Source organism: Diorhabda carinulata, chromosome 12 (genome assembly GCF_026250575.1).
Source record: "Diorhabda carinulata isolate Delta chromosome 12, icDioCari1.1, whole genome shotgun sequence".
NCBI lineage: Eukaryota > Metazoa > Arthropoda > Insecta > Coleoptera > Chrysomelidae > Diorhabda > Diorhabda carinulata.
Window position 1 is genome coordinate 13,060,379 of NC_079471.1, and position 19,850 is coordinate 13,080,228.

The 19,850-nt window shown below is 32.6% G+C and overlaps 2 protein-coding genes across 2 annotated transcripts; both read left to right on the plus strand.

Annotated features, from left to right (window-relative positions):
- The first annotated feature begins 5,011 nt into the window (after window positions 1–5,011).
- Window positions 5,012–9,246, plus strand: LOC130900289 (uncharacterized). Its single transcript, XM_057810809.1, has 6 exons — window positions 5,012–5,228; window positions 5,903–6,628; window positions 6,682–7,283; window positions 7,659–8,646; window positions 8,803–8,928; window positions 8,984–9,246. Exons 1-6 carry the CDS (start codon window positions 5,012–5,014, stop codon window positions 9,244–9,246), a joined length of 2,922 nt encoding a protein of 973 aa, XP_057666792.1.
- Window positions 9,247–13,760: 4,514 nt separating this feature from the next.
- LOC130900290 (putative nuclease HARBI1) lies at window positions 13,761–16,712 on the plus strand. Its single transcript, XM_057810810.1, has 2 exons — window positions 13,761–14,356; window positions 15,936–16,712. Exons 1-2 carry the CDS (start codon window positions 14,144–14,146, stop codon window positions 16,710–16,712), a joined length of 990 nt encoding a protein of 329 aa, XP_057666793.1. The 5' UTR covers window positions 13,761–14,143.
- Window positions 16,713–19,850: the final 3,138 nt, after the last annotated feature.

The following is a 19,850-nucleotide window of genomic DNA, read 5'->3' on the forward strand; positions in this document are numbered from 1 at the left end:
AATCGGACATCTCTTGTGATGCAAATCTAACTGATATAAAAGAGTTGGATGACAAATCTACAGATGAATTTATTCTGCAAACTATTGTTAAGAATCCAAATCCACAAAATTTTCAACATCTTCACTTTACTATCACACTCGACGATAGTGATTGGAGACTAATAAAACCAGTTAATGGCCAATTACCTAAATTTGAATGGACGTCAGTTATTGCTGGAAACATCTACGATAATACCAAAATAAAATGTGCTTATATTTTTAAAGTTGGTAAGGTTTACAGAACTATGCCAGACAAATATATTGATTTTCACGCTTACTGCAAGCAAGATGATTGTCAAACGTATATGTACGGTGTGTGTAAACAAAAGCCAGCTAAAGATGAAGATGGCATCCAGTTTGAAATTTCTACATACGATACTACAGCTTTGTTGCATCATAGCAAAAGACCCTTCATTAGTACACGCAGAAGAAAGGCTGGTGAAAAATTGGTCTATATGAGAGCTAAACATTTCAAGGATGAAATGGTAAATGATATGATAAGTTTTTCTGATAAAGAAGAGCGCCCGGATATACCTACAGCTGCTAATTTGAGAACTGTCAAAGCTGAAGGATTACGAAACTATTTACGTATTTCTGGGCCGACAGACCCGATCAAATGCCTCATATATATGATGGATGAATTCCAATTCATAAAGGTCTACCCAAAACCATTTAGAGCTTCTTACTGGTTTGACAATCAGATTACTTTATGGAATGAGCTTGCACCACTGGATCTAGATATAAAACTTGATGCTACCGGTAGTTTGGTTAAAAAAGTTACCATCAATGAAGAGTGTAGTGCTTACGTATATTTATATCAACTGATGACAACTGTGGACGGATGTTACGCCCCGTTACTTCAAATGATTAGCTCAAGGCACGATGCTAATGTTATTAATCAATGGTTGAATGAATGGAAAAGCCGCGTGGCATTTTTACCCAGAGGATGTGTATGCGATGACGGATTAGCGTTATTGTATGAATTGTGTGAAACTCTGAATGATTGCACATACAAGTACTACTTATCAGCAAGTTTACTGATTTTGCAAGGTGAAAAAGACATTCCACCTTTGAAGTGTCACATAGGTTTAGACAGAGCGCATGTTATAAAAACACCGACAACTTGGAAAGCTGTTAAGGAGAAGAACGATAAGACTTTCACCGACTTCATAACTAGATCAGTAGCACTGGCTTCTATATGTGAAACATTACAAGATGTAAGAGAAGTATTACTAGGAACTTTTATTGTTTGCGAAAGCAAAACGATGGAAGACAAATCAATCTGTGATGAAAAATATGAATGGTTCATGAACAAGTTTGAAACCTTTGGCACAGGGTCGAAAAAAGACGCACACGATGAAGAGACAAAAGAAAAAATTTCAAAAAAAAAGAAGATGAAAAGAAAAATGAAGATATTCCAATAGAGCTGTGCAATTCTGATGCTCAAATAAAATTACACATGGATAGCAACATCGTTAAAGATTACGTAAAATCTATATATGATGAGGCTCTTCGGTTGGTCAAGTTAGATGAAACAGAAGTTACTGATCAAAACAAGAATGATTTCTGCTGCCCAGAAGTGATAAATAATCTCTTTTTTTTGTACAGCCAGTTTCCGGCGTGGACAAACGTGATGCGAACATATTTTGGAAGTTCGGATAAGGTTGCTACATCAGCAGATGTTGAAGCATATTTTAAGGATTTGCGCAACACGTACAATCTTAAAAGTATTCTTGCAGCTCATACATTCGTCATGTATCACGGCCGCATTATTGATGCTCAAATTAAATTAGCTAGGTGTAAGCTAATGGAGATTTTAAATCAAGCAGACAAGAGGACAATTGAACAAGAAGTTTCGAAGCTGAATTCCGAGATTTCTTTGCTAGTTTACGATATTGAACAGGCTACAAGCAATAACATGTGTGAAGAAAACATGCCTAAAGAAGGCATAATTAAAGTGAATAACGCACAAACACATAGTGAAATACAAGAAGCAAGTGCTGATAGTAAGTTTGAAGAGCTCACAGAACAAAAAATGTCAACAAAAGTACACAGCGCAGAAGCAGATAAGCAAGTAAATAAGGCTGCATTGAAAAACGATTTAAAAGATAAACGCACTATTTTCAATCTTAACCGTAGCACAAATGAAGGCAAGTTTCATGCTTATTTGAGAAATGGACATCTCGACGAGCCTGTGCTAATAAATAATCGTGAAGTGATATTTGGAAATACTTGTGGTTATGATAGAGCTATTTCAATACTTATTTTGGCTTATGAAAACAATCCTCTTTTCAAAGATTTCCTTGATGACAAAATAAAAGATAACGGATTATTTTTTGAAAGCATTGCTGGTTACTCAAATAGATCGATGAACATGCAGCAATTCTATGAAAATCGAGGTCTACTTCTTTTACATTTTCAGAAGGACAAAGCGCTATCTTACTACAATTGCGAAAGCTCCGTGAATACACTTTTAACTGCATTATTGCGAAACCAATTTTCATGCGGTGAAATTGTTCGGTGTAATGTTTGCAACCACAGAAGATTGGACAAATTTCGCATTTTAGTTGTTAATGATGCGCACGCAACAAATTTCATAAGATGTGGTACAGATAACATTATACATAGATGCATAATGGATCTTTTCAATGGAGAAGCTTTGAATTGTAGGGGTTGCCGTCGTAACGAACAAACTGCTTTCGGCATACCCACTTTAGGTTTTTTTTTAGCAATCGATATTAGTAAAGTTTTTGAGGATTACAATCTGTCAACTAGGCATGTACCTGTTCAGTTACTAATACAGGAAGTTAAACTCATATTGGCTGGGTTTGTCGTGCTTAAACCTGCAGTTAGAGGCGGTATAGCGCATTATATTGCTTATTGTTACGATCGAGGCACAGGCGTTTATGAAGTCATAGACGATACAAAGCTGGAATCGTCATTTATAAAAACATTGCCAGATGACTTAAAAATATGTACAATGATTTATGTGATTTCGGAAAATTAAATTTCGTACAGAAATATCTTGCTAGAGACTCTATAAGTTGTAAATTGCAAGTTCTTGTCGACGAATGCAATTAATCTTGAATGATTTCAATAAGTAGATAAAAACTATTTGGACAACAATTAGCGCTGCTTTTCACTTAATTCGAGAAATTAAACTTATGGGTTTCACAATATAGAATTTTTTGAAACTATTCAAATCTCACATGTCGGTATAATTCGAAGAATGCGATTGTAAAATTTATTATAAATCTTCATGCATATATTACGTTAAGGACGTTCAACTGAAGCAGATATTTTTTTATTGCTTCTATGAACAAACGTGTATAAGCATACTGGTCGCTAAAATTTTTGTACTATAAATGTTCAAGCGTGTACATTCAATATATATGATAAGATTTCGTGGTTTGAGGAATAAATTGCAATTCCTTTGTGAACATATACTTTGTGATCAGATAACAAATCAAAAACTTCAGAAAAAGGTAATTCATAGAAATCCAAATTACACAAATCTACTTTTTTTCAATTACAGTTGAATTATACAAGTTTCTTGGTTTGCATCTTTAAACTCTTGTGATCCTGAAACAAAATCTCATTTCAATATAAATTCTTTTATCAACGACATTCTACATTGAAATATGTTCATTGGCTTACTTGAGAATTGTCAAATCCACTTTGTATCAATAATTGAGCTATGCTGACTTTGTTGAATGAATTAAATCTCATTTTGAAAAATTTCTACTTCCCAATTCATAAAATGCTGTTGGATATTGACTTTCAAAGAATACGCTAATCTCAAAAAATAATGTGCTATGTGATCTTTTCTCCTTGCCTCTAGATTTGCATCAGTCTGATTGGCCAATAGCATTGACAGGTTTTGAGCAGATAAAAAAATTCTTTTTTTTTTCGGTGTGCTTACGAATACTGTTTTGAGTTCAGCTGTTTTTGGAAAGCTGAGCAACTGTAACTTCCAGCAATTGAAGGCACTACAATACGTATTCAAATAGTTGCATTTAAAATCAAATTCATATAAAAATATAATTCAAAACATACCTTTCTGCCTTTCAATTGCATAGTTTTGGAAGTCAACAAACAGCAAGTCACCATTTGGTGGCCCTTGATATGTATTCAAATTATGAGGATAAATCTCTCAAAGAGGATGTATGTACCTCTGCCTTACTGTAAAGCTCTCATAGCGAGTGCCACTTGTTACTTTTTTTTCACAACTTGTATAATCTTTGATGAAAATACTACAAGTTTAATTAATATTTCACAAAACACCACTACCTCGTCTCCAAGAAAATTTCATCATTATGTTTGTAACAAGCTTTTGTTTACATTCACATCAGCAGCATCAACTATATGATATGAATTCGCGCAGAGCCGCCAACCTCAAAACGAGTATATTGTACACTGGCCGGATATTTAATAAGCGCATAAAAGCACGTAAAAATTGATTATTTATTCTTAGCGCTACGATTAATGCTATTCGAAAAAGAAAAATACCAATCGAAAGAGAAAATTACGAGCATTCGATTGGTCTACGAAAAGTAATAAAAACTCCACTCCTTGTTTAAAAAAAAAATTGATTCCATACTGCTGCCAGCAACTACTATGTTATTTAATTTTTCATGAACAAAAGGGAGAGAAAATTTTTTACAATGATATTCGTAAAGAGCATTGAAAACCCTTGAGGCTAGTATTTTTTGTTGCTATATTTTTAACTTATGGTTGCTAAATCCACGGAGCCCATCGTTAGACGTTTATAATAGTATTATACCTTATTATACACGGTAAGTACTTACAGACAGAAATTATCATTTTTATTGATTTTGGACCAACGTATTTTTTCTAATTAAGCTAATTTTAATTATATTTTTCCAAACATCTACAGAATGATTTATTTTATTTTGCATGTAGTGATATTCCTTACTATATTTTGTACATTCTAGATAACTAATTCAAAAAAATGACAAATAGGAGAAGTAGAGGGAAATTTCTAGTAAACTTAGTAGCAAAAGGTGAACAACCACCACCGTATGATAAGTCTGGGGAAAGGTTGAAAAATATAGACGTAAATAGTTCTACCTCCTTTGAACAACGTCCATATGAAACTAAAGGAGTTGACTTAAAACACTTGGACTTAAATAATTTAAAAAATGCCTTCTCCTCTCATACAAAAATAGGTGAGTGTCATATGTTTTACATAGAATTCCGTATAATTCCTATTATAACAGAAATAATCGATATAAATATCAATGAAGTTTTAATACTCTATTTGTATAATTAATAACTCGACAGTTCCCATTTTCGCAATGTGTGAGCACTATAGCAATGGGTGATTTGCGTTTAATTCAACATTAATTCTTTTTGGTGGTCAATTACTACCTTAGATAACGTAATCAAATTTTTGAAACAACGGTTTGTATTTACTGGAAAACCGTAATTTTTTTTCTAAAATTCTTCCATTATAATTTTTGAATTCATTATTAAAATTAAAATGGAACAGAACAGAAATTAGCACTATTTCTCAAAGTATAATTAATTTACAACAATAATAGAAAAATTATACCTGGTTAGATGGAGAAAAAATTGGGACTCCAAAAATGAAATGAAAAGTTTATTTACATATAGAAAATTGAGAACAGTTCTCTTAAGACGGAATGTTATGAAAATTTACTCCTGACCTTCAGTAAAGTCGTCTTAATTTTTCTCCAAAGTAATTTCACCAGGTTGTACAACAATGCTTTTTGTTATCTTTACAATATGAGACAATATCGTTTTTGTCTAAATCAGCAATATAGTATCTTCTAAATACATTTTTATTTATTGAATATTAAAAACATCAAATTCTTCATAGATACCTTAGTTGGACGAAGGCCTGTTGCTCATATCACTCCTATTAAAAGGAATATTAATGAAAATGCGCAGCATGTAGATGTTGAGCTTCTAGAAAGAAGTAGAAGAGACATTTTTAATACTTCCATCTCTAGCACTTCATTTGTTAACAACTATGACAACGGTACTGGAAATACGTCCAACGTGTCTCTTCGGCAAAATGAGAATACCTCTAGGGATAATAATTTTACAATGGAGCTAAGAAAGCGTAAAAGAACCTCAATCAACAAGAAAGATAACTACGACTCACTAGAAATTCCCGATTCTCCAAATGATGCATTTGAAGATTCAGGTAGCTCTTATGTTATATCAGATAGGGAAGAAACTGTAGCTAGCCATTCAACTTCTTTCGTTTCGGATACTACAGATGGACATGGTACCCCAAATAATACTGACACTGTCTTACAAACAGAATTTGAATCTCAGTGCTATGAACCCGAAAACGAAAATTCTGAAGCTGAGAGTAATATTATTTCTCCAATTGTACCAGTTGAAAAGTTTGTTTCTATATGTCCAGGTGACATTGGTGGTCCTACTAGTAAGCAAACTGCAGATTATGATGATACTGAATTACGAACTAAACACGGACAAATCCAAAATGAAGTCACTATAGACATAGCTTCAAAAATAGGAGGGAAAAGGATCAGGGACAAAGAACATGCATGCTATTTCTGCCAAAAACTAATTTGTAACAATTTGGCACGCCACATGGCAATGAAATTGAGGTAGCTAAAATTTTAGCCAAACCGAAATTGTCTAAAGAACGACGTGATGCTTTTTCCAACTTAATAAGATATGGAGATTTTTACCACAATTGCGACGTACTTGCCACAAAAAATGGGAACCTCATTTTGGCAAGAAGGGTCAGTCCCGCAGAGGAACAGTTTACAAAATATTATGATTACGGACCTTGTCCAGAATGTTTAGGCTTTCTTTATAAGAAGCATATCTGGCACCATTTAAAATATAAATGCAAATCAAAATCAGTAGAAACTGAATTAAGAGAAGAAGAATCACTATGCTCAGGAAAAGGACCGATTGCAGAGAGTACTGCATTGTTAAATGGAATAATTGGAACTAATTTAACACCAGAATTTTTAGAGATAGTTCATAAATTCCGAAATGATGCTATATCAAATAGATGTAAAGAGGATGAGACTATTATGCGTTACGGAGCATTTTTATTTGAAAAATATAGTTCAACTCAGTCAGAGTTAATAAGACAATCTATGCGGCAGCTTGGACGTTTGTCTTTAGAACTCAAAAAACAAGGAGAATTGTTCCAAAATCTAAATGAAATGCTGATTCCAGAGAAGTTTGATGTAATAGTTAATGCAACAAAGGTGAGTGTTGACAAACACAATTTAACGTTTTCATATTTCAATTTAAAAATTAAACATGTATTCAATATATAAACTAAAAAAATGCTATTCAAACATAATTTTATGGCAAATTTTAGGCCAATTATTCATTATAAATTTTCGTAAAATTGTTTTCATGCAACTGTTGGTAGCAGATAATTTCCAAACGAGGCTATGTTTGGAAAGAGAGGCTATTTTTGTATTGTCCTCGACAGCTATTTTGCTAATAAAGGTAGTATTCTTGAAAGAGAATATAAACTAGTATTAAGAGTGATATGAGAACTAATTGCCAATAATTCAAAGATTATCATTCTAAGAGCTTCCACTTGAAATTACATTACATTTTTTACATTTCAGGTAGTTTGTTTGTCACAAAGACAAGATACTACCAAACGACCAGAGTTTGGAATCCCATCTTTAGCTCTAAAAATTGGCTACGGATTAAAAAAATGTGCTGCCATTGAAAGAGGCCAAAGCCTTAGGAAAGGTGATTTGAGACAAAACAGAAAATACTTGGGTTTCCTACATTTATTAAATTTAGAGTGGGCTGTCAAAATTTCATCAAATGCGTTGTCGACTATGCATACAAGAAAATCAACAGCGGAAGATTTACTGCCCGTTACTGATGACTTAGTGAAACTTAACAAGTTCCTAAATTCTGAGATAAACAAGATAAAAGAAAATGTTTGCAATGAAAATTATTCGAAACTTTTATCATTGACATTAGCCAGGATAATTATGTTCAACAAAAGGCGTTCTGGTGAAGCTGCAAAGATGACATTGAATCAGTATTTATCCAAACCCAATTGGAGCAATACTGGTACACAGGAATTGAAGGATTCACTAACACCTCTTGAAGTTAAATTAGCGAATGCTCTAACAATAGTGAAAATAATTGGCAAACGTGGAAGAATAGTACCTATTATCCTAACCGAAGATATGAAAGAATCAGTTGATTTGATTATCTCAAAACGTATACAGAATGGTATCCTTGCTGAGAACCCATTTGTATTTGCTATTGCAAATACGACAGCAAGTCACATAAGGGGACACGATTCTCTAAAAAAATGGTGTATAGAAGCTGAGCTACAGTCACCCGACTTAGTAACTAGTACTAAATTGAGAAAATACATAGCCACCGTCTGTCAAGTATTTAACTTGACAGAAAATGAGTATGATTGGCTAGCTCGGCATCTAGGCCACGACATTCGTGTACACAGAGAATTTTATCGATTGCAGGAGAATGCGGTTGAATTAACAAAAGTGAGCCGCTTACTTCTAGCTGTTGACCAAGGGGAGGTCCATAAATATTCAGGAAAACAGCTCAATGAAATATCCATTCAAGGTAAGTAACGCCCTTGTTGCGCTTTTCTCTTTGTTACATTTCCTTCATATTCTTGAATTTTCATTAGTTACAAATAAAACGTCTCGTTACTTAGAATATCTTGAAAGTTCTTTATATTTTTACTTATGTTAATAAGGCATATTTTATCTCTGTTAGATCTTGCCGGCATCGAGTATAATGAAGCGCTAGCTACAGAAGAAAATGAATCTCAAGAGATAGCAGAAACAAATATAGTAACCTATGAGGAAGATGAACCTAACAATGCTCATTTATCATTAAAAGGTACTATACTTTTCTGATGTTTTATTTGCAAACACTTTATATTTTTTATTTTCAGGTGAAAATAGAAATAAAACAGCAGCACAAAGTAACAAGAGCAGAAAAACTTATAAAAAGCAATCATGGACAACAGAAGAAAAAGAAATTGTCCTGAAAGAATTCAAACTATTGATAGAACATGGCAATCTACCTGGGAAAAAACAATGCAACGACTTAATCGAGAAGCACAAAATCTTTACCGATAGAAAGTGGACAGATTTGAAATTTTTTATTAAAAATCATCTTTCAAAGATTAGTAAGCAAATTCCTAAAAAACATTAACATTTTTCATCTTTTTTCTCTAAGCATATATAAATATATATTTGCTAATTTTTTTCCTAATAGTGATATTTTCTTTTTTTTTGGTTTTAAAAGTTATCATGGTTATTTGTTTAGCGACTATCCAGGACTAGTTGAAAAATAAAGAGCATGTGAAATTTTAATAAACATATTATAGGTTTGCTTTCATTTTAAATAAGTCTAAAGGAGTACCCTTACTTTATTTTGTGTAATCACTTGCTTGAAAATGTTTGTAATTCATTTTGTCCTGTTAGCGGTTGCAGTATTTCAATGTTTTACTGAACAAAATACTAATGTTAAAAATTTCATAATTTTTTAAGGTTCCGTTTTAATGAAACGAAATTCACTAATGATTTTAATTATTATAACGACTCTATGTTATTTTGCCTCGGCTTTTAATGTTCATTGTTTAGTTACAATATGTTTTCAGTAGGTTTCATTCATATTATTAACATCTTTTAACATAGAATACATTATTTTGGAATTAAGCTTTGTCATTGAATTCAATAAATATTCCAGAATTCATTATGTGTATGATGTACTTAAACTAATTTCTTATGGCATCCAAACCTTTACACATTTGTTGAAACATCAGGTTACACACCAACCAAGATCCATAACTGTGACCTCGATGCCACATACAAGGTTAAAGCATATAGTCATAACTTCTAAACGATGGTGTGTATCAAATCATGGAGTATAGCCCCATGTTGCCAATTTTATTGTAACGCATATGGTACGGGTATTTCCAATGAGGCCACAATTGATGATATTTCATGGATGTCATAGCAAATACGGGAACCTGTATGTGTGTGTGTGTAAGTGCGCGCGCGCGTGTGTGTGTGCGTGGCAAAGTAAAAAGTATCATTCAATAACAACAAATCTATACCTTATATTTCAGATTTAAGTAATATTCATTAAAATTGTTTTGAAAAATTGATATAATATTGAAATAATTTGGGGTAGTAATATTTAACATTTCATTCTTCTGAATTAATATATATATATATATATATATATATATATATATATATATATATATATATATATATATCATTTTAATGAAAGTGAATACGAAATAGGAGCAGGGTTGCCATCCGTCCGGGTTTCCCCGGATTTGTCCTAGTTTAGAGGGCACCGTCCGGGGAAGGTTTCATGTGTAGACTGGGTTTTAAATAAGAAAATTTAAAAAAAATTGTGTCGCCCACGAGTCACGCACTATATATGCTCGCACACCACGATCAACCGACGAACCAAGTATATTCACCGTTCCCCCTCCCCTCCCGTCGTGGTAGCCACGGTCCGCCGTTCGTTCATTCGAATTCACGACGCGCGTCCAGCACTCAGCAGCGACGGTTTGACGAATGCAGATATCGCGTCGTTCCAGTTAAGCGGGTGAACTTACGTAGGTACATGTGGTAAGCAAAGAATATTTTTCTTAAATATCGTAGTTAAATTTTTACAGGTAGTGCGACACTGCTCTTCTGAATGCTATCCACATTTCGATTATATATATGAAAATAAGTCTATCTATTTTTGTAACCTTTTTACACGAACAGATTAGGCTGAAATTGCATAAATTATGTATGATTATATCCCCAGTAAGTAGGTACTTAGCTACTTTTTATCCAAAAATATAATAATATTAAGTCAAGATGCTCATTTTGCTTTTTGAAATTTTGTATTCTTTCTATAGATTTTCAAATAAGCTTTTTTTACTAACAAAGTCGTGGGTGGTTAGTAATTGTTATAGTTCTAATTTTATCCCTTTGTTTATTTATTGAAATTCTCTATTGACTATATTTTTAGGTACTTATTTTATTCTTTTCAGATTAGACACCAAAATGCCTAAGCGTAAACGCCTATTTAACAGTGATTTGGAAAGTAAGTAACTGAACAAGATAAGCTTTTAAAATCCAATCAACTTTGGGTACAATTTTTTAAAACGCCAAATGCGAATTTATATTTGGAATTGCTGAAAATTGCGCAATATTTTTTTTGCATTCCGGCGCATAATGCCAACGTGGAGAGGGTATTCTCATTCATTACACAACAATGGACTAAAGAAAGAAATTTACTAAGCGTAGAAACAAGTTTCTTCAATAATTAAAATTAAATTCAATTTCCAAGAATACAGTTGCACTGATTTTTATAAATTACTTTTAAAAAGGGAAGATATTTTAAAAGCTATCGGAGAAAATGATAAATACAAAAAAACTGATAAGTAAAAAGGCAAGAGGCTGAGGAAAACGCTTTAATAGCTAGATAGACAAATCGTGTTGTGGGTGCAATAACTGCTTTTTATTTTTGTAGTTAAAGTTATAATTGTTTTCATTGAGTAGGTAAAAACTATTTAAAATATGGTTGTTGATCAAAACTTTAAGTTGATGAAAATAAGTATAGGATTGATTATTTTGATTTAAAATTTTATTAATGTAACTTACATTGATGTAGGTCTAAATTTTAAAAATGTTCTGTTTTGTTGTTTAATATTTAAGAAGACTGCATTTAGTTTATATTCTGCTAGAATAAGTATATTTTGTTATATAAATGACTGCTGATAAAAAGTAAAACAGATAATAATTATAGAACTATAGCTAAAAGAGTTTCCTCAAAAATTGTAAGACTGAATACTAGAATGGTCTAAGTAGGTACTTTTAAGATTTTAATTCATTAAATATATGTTTTTGTTTAATATTTCAATAAAGTTCTGTTTTCTTATTTCAAGAATTAAAAAAGCTGATTTATATTAACAATTTGTCAATTTGTAATATGATTCTGTTTTGTTAAAATAATGAATGAGTAAAAAAGGTGATTTATAACATTTTTAACTGTTTTTTTATATTGAATATGTTTAAAAGATCTTGTTGACATGTCCGGCTTTCGGACTCTAAAATCCGGGGTTTTCACGCGTTTTGTCCTGTTTTTCAAAATTTAGAGATGGCAACCCTAAATAGGAGGTACGAAAGAGTTTAACAATGATAACATAGTTAAATAAAAAATTAGGCTGTGACCTAGAGAATCACTCAAAAAGCTTCAAATCTCCCGTAAAAACAACAAATTTAGTACTGAAACGTCAAATTTAGTCCTAAAATGTCAAATATCATGCTAAAACGTCAAATTTAGTATTAAAATATCAAAAAACATCAAATCTAGCTTTAAAATGATAAAGTTTGTGTCAAAATATCAATTATTATGCTAAAACGTCAAATTTAGCGTTAAATATCAAAAATTACGCTAAAACATAAAATTTAGCGTTGATATGTCAATGATGCTAAAAGATATACTTGATGGATGTTGTTGTTGATGTCACCATTTCTAAATATTAGTACTTTTTGATAATATGGGGTGTTGCCTTTTTGATATGATTGTTTCATAAAACATAATAAACTATGTATTAATACTTGATAACATTAACGTTATCATGATTTAATTGTATTCACTAAATTACCCTTATCATTAAAACACACAGGTAAATATATCAAATACATTTTCAAATATATTTTATTTAAAAAAGTTTCAAAAACATGGGTGTGGGCTTCTATGATCTACAAAACAAAATAATAGTTAAAACACATTTTTTTACAAAATAAAAATAAGTACTTAGTTTTTTATCGCCCACACCACGAGAATAGGCCCCTCATCTTTTATGTATATTTCAAATCCGGGTACGCTCCCCAGTGAATCAAATTCTGGGAAAGTACCGCTCTCCAGACCCTCAAAATAGAGGGTTTGTTGGCGCAACAAAAATAAACAAATAAATTAATAAAAAGTATAAAACAGGAGAGTTGATTTTTAAAAATATGAAACAAAAGCGTTTAACAAACTCTCTTTCCCACCCCACTATACACTTACTTAGACTACAAAAATAAACAAATGAATTAATGAAAAGTAAAGCAGGATAGTTAATTTTTAAAAATATGAAATATGTGTTTTATTAAAAACCCTTTATACATAAAATAAGTTACTTTTAAAAGCATAAATCATCTAATTTTGAAAAAACGAAAAAATAATTATTAAATGAAAAGTGGTAGATACAACTAGATACTCGTTGATGAGAATATGAATTTTTAATAATATGTTATAATGTTTTCGAGAACTACTTACTTGCGTCACACATTATGATAAAATGAATCTTTTATCCAAAACAGTAGTCTATCTCCAAAAAAAGAATAATTAACAATCCACAAGAATTTTACATCTACCACATTTCAAACCAATTTCCTCTTAAAATAATTATGAGTAATCAAATAAGAGATAAGAACAGTATATTCGACAAAAAGTTTTTTCCAAAACCATAAAAGATAATTCCTTTCAAATACTTATAATATGTTAGAAGTAAATTCGCGCTCCCCATATCTCTACTTACCGGTAGCACCATCTTACCATATCTCAACTTACTTCACCGGTAGCGCTATCTTACCATATCTTACCAAAACTTCACTTTACAGATACCATATAAGAAGCGAGAAGGGGTGGTCACGTTTAGGCCTTGTTCGCACTATGCTAGTGATTTAGTCTAGTAGCAAGTAATTTAGTAGCTAAATTACTCGCTACTGGCCCAAAATCGTTCGCACTTCGCTTTAGTGTTTAGTTTAGTTCCAGTACAGTTTACAAGTGAGTGGTGTCTTGTAAGATGAACAGCCTACAGCGTAATAAAGTGAATCAACTGATTAAGTTAATCTTATCAGCGATTTTAGAAGTGCTAGAAGAGGAAATTTGTGTCATTGGTAAAAAGAATCTGTGGATAAGAAAATAGATCGATAGAAGAGACAAACTAGGAGCTACTAATTGTCTTCTGAAGGAATTAGCATTGGAAGATCCCAAAGAATACTTCGATAGTTTGAGAATGTCTGAAAGTTGTGTAAATTTTCTGTGAATGAAAATACAATCTCAAATTCAGCGTGAAAATACCCTTTTGAGAAGTGCGATTCCTGCAATTACAAAATTACAAGCAGTTCTATACTTTCTTGCTACTGGATGCAGCTTAAGGACACTCACACACATGTTTAGACTCGGAAAATCAACTATTTCCGAATTCATCATTGAAGTTTGTGAAGCAATCTATGAATCACTAAAGGAATTTATCAAGGTAAGATTAAATAAATATAGCTAGATACATTATGAAACATTTATTTATTAAGACAATAATTTTCAACATTGTTTGATATAACTTTTTATTATACAATAAATGCTTTGTTTGATTCCATCAATTTTGATTATCGACATTAGTGTTTTGCATTGCTGTAGAAATTAAATCTGACGTAATGGTAACGTTACTCTCAGTTTCGTTGTTGTTTATATGGCCAAATGGAAACATATTTGAGGAAAGCTGATAGTCATCAACATGTTCAGCATGATGAATAGGTAAAATGGCCGAAATACATTCAGTCGCTCGCTCTTCCAAATTATAGTTATTGGTCTCATTATAATACATTGGAGAATCGCTAGATGGTGATTCTGTAGCATACGACGACTGCGGCGTCCCGGGGATTCCGTTTTGTTCAGATGTAAGGTGCTGACGTCGAATTCTATTTAAATAAAGTTGAATATGTTCTTGTGCTTCTAATGCCGATAGTAAAGGCAAAGATTTCAGTTGAAGACCGACGTGCTTACCGAAGACCTCAAACTCATTTTCTACCACTGTTGAGTTAGTAGAGTTCTTTTAGTTGTCTAACCATGCTGGAGAGCTGGGCAATTTTTTTTTTTTTTGCTGGAGGTGGAGGAGGAGATGTAAGTTCACGAAAATTCTCCACCGCAGTATTATTTTGTTCAGTATCTGTACCATCAGTGTGTGAACTACTGGATGCCTGAAACAAAAAAACCTGTGAGGCACTCATGGGAATGGCCCAGGGGGGAAGCATAGCTTTATTTGGCTTTGATTTTATACATGCAAAAGCCGAAGTGCATAATGAGATAAACGTAAAAAAATAAATAGAAAATAATGTTATAACGAAGTATTCATTTTATTTCATGAAAATACAAGATAAATTGTAGGCAATCGTGTATAATAATTTATTTACTAGTAAAATAATATTATTTTTTTGATATTCCCTCATGTTCTATGAAAGATACAATTGGTTTATGGTAACTTAAGTATGATACAAATGTCAAATGCCGCACAAGTCATTTTGTTTTCAATTTAACCACTCTGAGAATCCTTTCGGTTATTTAAACAACAGTTTTTTCATTTTGAAACGGTTTTTGATTAAAATTGCTGAAAAAGTAAAAGTGCTAGATTAACACTATAAGGGAACGAAATGGCTGGGCTCTTCCTGTTTAAAACCTTATGCCAACAAAAATCGTAGCTCGTTCCGTCAAAGAGTTACAAGGAAAAGAATGGGTGAAAACATCAAATCGCGTCGTCCGATAGTGTCTCAGAGACTGCGCAAGGCGCCGCGCGGTCCCCACTCCTGTTATTATTGCATATTATTGCATTTTCATCCACTTCTACGATATGTTCCAAGTTTCAAATTTCTAGCTCATCGGGAAGATAGTGAAAAATCGATTTCAAAATTTATCGATTTCAAAATTATCGTCGTCTCGCTATTTTCGTCTGGCTCGTTTTTTCTGCCTTCATTCCTCTTTCCGCGAGGTCCAAAGCCTCCGATAAAAATGCTATGCTTCCAAAAATTTTATTAGCATCAAAGTATTCATGATTTTTTTTTCAGATTCCTACTACTACTGGCTGGAAAAAAATTGAAAATGGTTTTCGAGAACAGTGGAACTTTCCAGGATGCTGTGGAGAAATCGACGGCAAACACGTCGTCATTAAGGCACCCCCTGAGTCAGGATGTTTATACTATAATTACAAAGAGACAAACAGTATTGTCTTAATGGCTGTTGTAGATGATAAATATTGCTTTAGTTATATAGACGTTGGGTGTAATGGAAGGGTTTCTGATGGAGGCGTATTTCGTGACTGCAGTTTGTACCAAGAATTAGAAAACGGTGTTCTACCAGAGGGTCATGTCCTAGTTGGCGATAATGCATTTCCCTTGAAAGAATATTTATTAAAACCTTTTCCAGGAAATCGATTAACACTACAGCAAAAAATTTTTAATTATCGTTTATCTCGGGCTAGAAGAATAGTGGAAAATGCATTCGGTATACTAGCTGCCAGATTCAGAGTGTTTGAGAAACCAATGCCCTATAGCCCTGAGAAAGTTGTTAAGATAGTGAAGACCTGTTGCGCTTTACATAATTGGCTCCGACAAACAAAATCACAGAACAAACAGTATGAATACACAGTAGATACAGAAAATTATGAAACAGGAGCTGTCCTTCCTGGTAATTGGAGAAATGAACCAGAGTCTCTCGGAATGCAACCGCTACCAATTTCTTTAAGTAACCGTTCATCCCAAAGATCTATAGATCGTCGGGAAAAATATGCAAATTATTTTGTCGGAAGCGGATCTGTCCCTTGGCAGGCACGAATGATACATTGAAAATTACCAGCCCACCAACACCAGAGTTTAAAAATATTGTATTGCACTGCAATAAAATAATAGGTATGAGTAGATAAGTAGGTACGTACCAGATTACTTTCACTTAGTGTCAGCAGTGAGGTTAAGTTTCGCAAGGATGCATCCAATACACTGAACCATTTTACAGAAGGAATATAAACCGTGTCAGTCCCAACGCCTGAATTTTTGGAGTCCTTTATTTTTTTTAACTCTTGCGAGTAGGTCGATCTAAAAAGGAATGGTTATCGTTAGGTAAAACTAATTCTAAAAACAATAGTAGTAATAATAACTAAGAACCTATTATATTATTGTAATAAATATGCTGTTGAAATAAAATAATAAAATTATGCACTAACCTGATGTTTTTTATTTTCAATTTAATTTCCTTTTCACCAAATCCAGGGATATTCATGGTGTTTTCTAAATCCGAATAAGCGGATTGTTTCACTAGTTTGTTTTTATAATTAGGGGACTTAATATTCCACATGCATTCATGTTCTAGGTATTTGGAAACAAATTTTAAAGTCGTTTCTTCACTCCAGCGAAACGTCATGTTTACTATCTACGTACTAATGAACTCGACTAAACTCAACAGGTTCGCACTTGTTTAGCCGGTGAGCCAGTGAGCATGGAGGCGTGGTGGGGGGTGCTACTCGCCCGAGAAGAATAGAGTAAAATGGATCGACTAAACTAAATTCCTTACTAAACTACTCGACTAAATTTTTAGTGTTCAGACACATTTAGCTACTAAATTACTTGCTACTAGACTAAATCACTAGTATAGTGCGAACAAGGCCTAAGTGACCACCACTTCTCGCTTCTTATATGGTATCTGTAAAGTGAAGTTTTGGTAAGATATGGTAAGATAGCGCTACCGGTGAAGTAAGTAGAGATATGGTAAGATGGTGCTACCGGTAAGTAGAGATATGGGGAGCGCGAATTTACTTCTAACATATTATAAGTATTTGAAAGGAATTATCTTTTATGGTTTTGGAAAAAACTTTTTGTTGAATATACTGTTCTTATCTCTTATTTGATTACTCATAATTATTTTAAGAGGAAATTGGTTTGAAATGTGGTAGATGTAAAATTCTTGTGGATTGTTAATTATTCATTTTTTGGAGATAGACTACTGTTTTGGATAAAAGATTCATTTTATCATAATGTGTGACGCAAGTAAGTAGTTCTCGAAAACATTATAACATATTATTTAAAATTCATATTCTTAGTTCCCATTCAAATATTAACCCACTTGAGGAGGATGTTAACCCCTCATCAACGAGTATTTTTCGTTTTTTCAAAATTAGATGATTTATGCTTTTAAAAGTAAGTACAGATACCATATAAGGATCCAAGCGAGAAGACGTGGTCACGTGACTTATGAAGAGTGGAGTGGAGGGGCTGGTCACAAATGGACCATTATCTACTCATATGTATTATCAAAATCTTCCCTCTGATTCAATCCTTCGATTGGTTAAAATCGTGTGAAATTCCGTCCATTAGTTTTCCAGTTATTCGCCGATATATCTTTGATTTTGTATACGTGTTGAATCTCGAAATATTCCATCTAAACTCAACATACGATATATGAATATCTTCCTATTATTTCAATCTTCCGATTGATTCAAACGGTGTGGAAATCCATCTACTAGTTTGCGAGTTAATCACCGATATACAAAATGGCAGGAGGAGCATATATCTTTTATATTAAATATACCGATATATCTTTGATTTGTATACGTGTTGAATCTCGAAATATTCCAACCAACCTCAACATATGATACATCAAAATCTTACTTTTGATTCATTTTTTCGTTTGGTTTAAATCGTATGAAAATCCGTCCATTAGTTTCCGAGTTATTCGCCGATATATCTTTGATTTTGTATACGTGTTGAATCTCGAAATATTCTACCCAATCTCAACATATGATATATCAAAATCTTCGTTTTGATTCAATCTTTCGATTGGTTTGATTCATGTGAAAATATGTCCATTAGTTTGCGAGTTATTTACCGATATATCTTTGATTTTGTATACATATTAAATCTCGAAATATTTCACCCAACCTCAACATATGATAAATCGAAATCTTACTTTTGATTCATTTCTTCGATTGGTTTGAATCGTTTAAAAATCCGTCCACTAGTTTCCGAGACATTCACCGATATATTTTTGATTGTGTATCCGTGTTGAATCTCGAAATATTTCACCCAAGCTCAAAATATGATATATCAAAATCTTAGTTTTGATTCATTTTTTCGATTAGTTTAAAACGTGTGAAAATCCGCGCATTAGTTTCCGAGTTATTCACCGATATATCTTTGATTTTGTATACATGTTGAATCTCGAAATATTCTACCCAACCTCAACATATGATATATCAAAATCTTCCTTCTGATTCAGTCTTTCGATTGATCTAAATCTTATGAAAATCCGTCCATAAGTTTCCGAGTTATTCGCCGATATATCTTTGATTTTGTAAACGTGTTAAATCTCGAAATATTCCACCCAACCTCAACAAATGATATATCAAAATGTTCCTTTTAATTCACTCTTTTGATTTGTTTAGACAGTATGGAAAACCGTCTACTAGTTTGCATATATCTTTCATATTAAATATGTGTTGAATCTCTAAATATTCCACCTAAAGAGACATATGCTATATCATAATCTTCCTTTTGATTCGATCTTTCGATTGGTTCAAATAGTGTGAAAATCCGTACATTAGTGTGAGAATTATTTGCCGATATATGTTTAATTCTGTATAAGTGTTGAAAATAGAAACAATTTTCCAAACCTCAACATATGATATATCAAAATCTTCCTTTTGATTCAATCTTCCGATTGGCTTAAATCTTGTGAGAATGCCTCCATTAGTTTGCGAGTTATTTGCCGATATATCTTTGATTTTGTATACGTGTTGAATCTCGAAATATATCACCCAACCACATGAGAATCTCACTTTTGATTCATTTTTTCGATTAGTTTGAATGGTGTGAAAATCCGCCCATCAGTTTCCGCGTTATTAGCAAATATCTATGATTCAACACGGATACAAAATCAAAGATATATCCGTGAATAACTCGGGAACTAATGGGCGGATTTCACACGATTTAAAC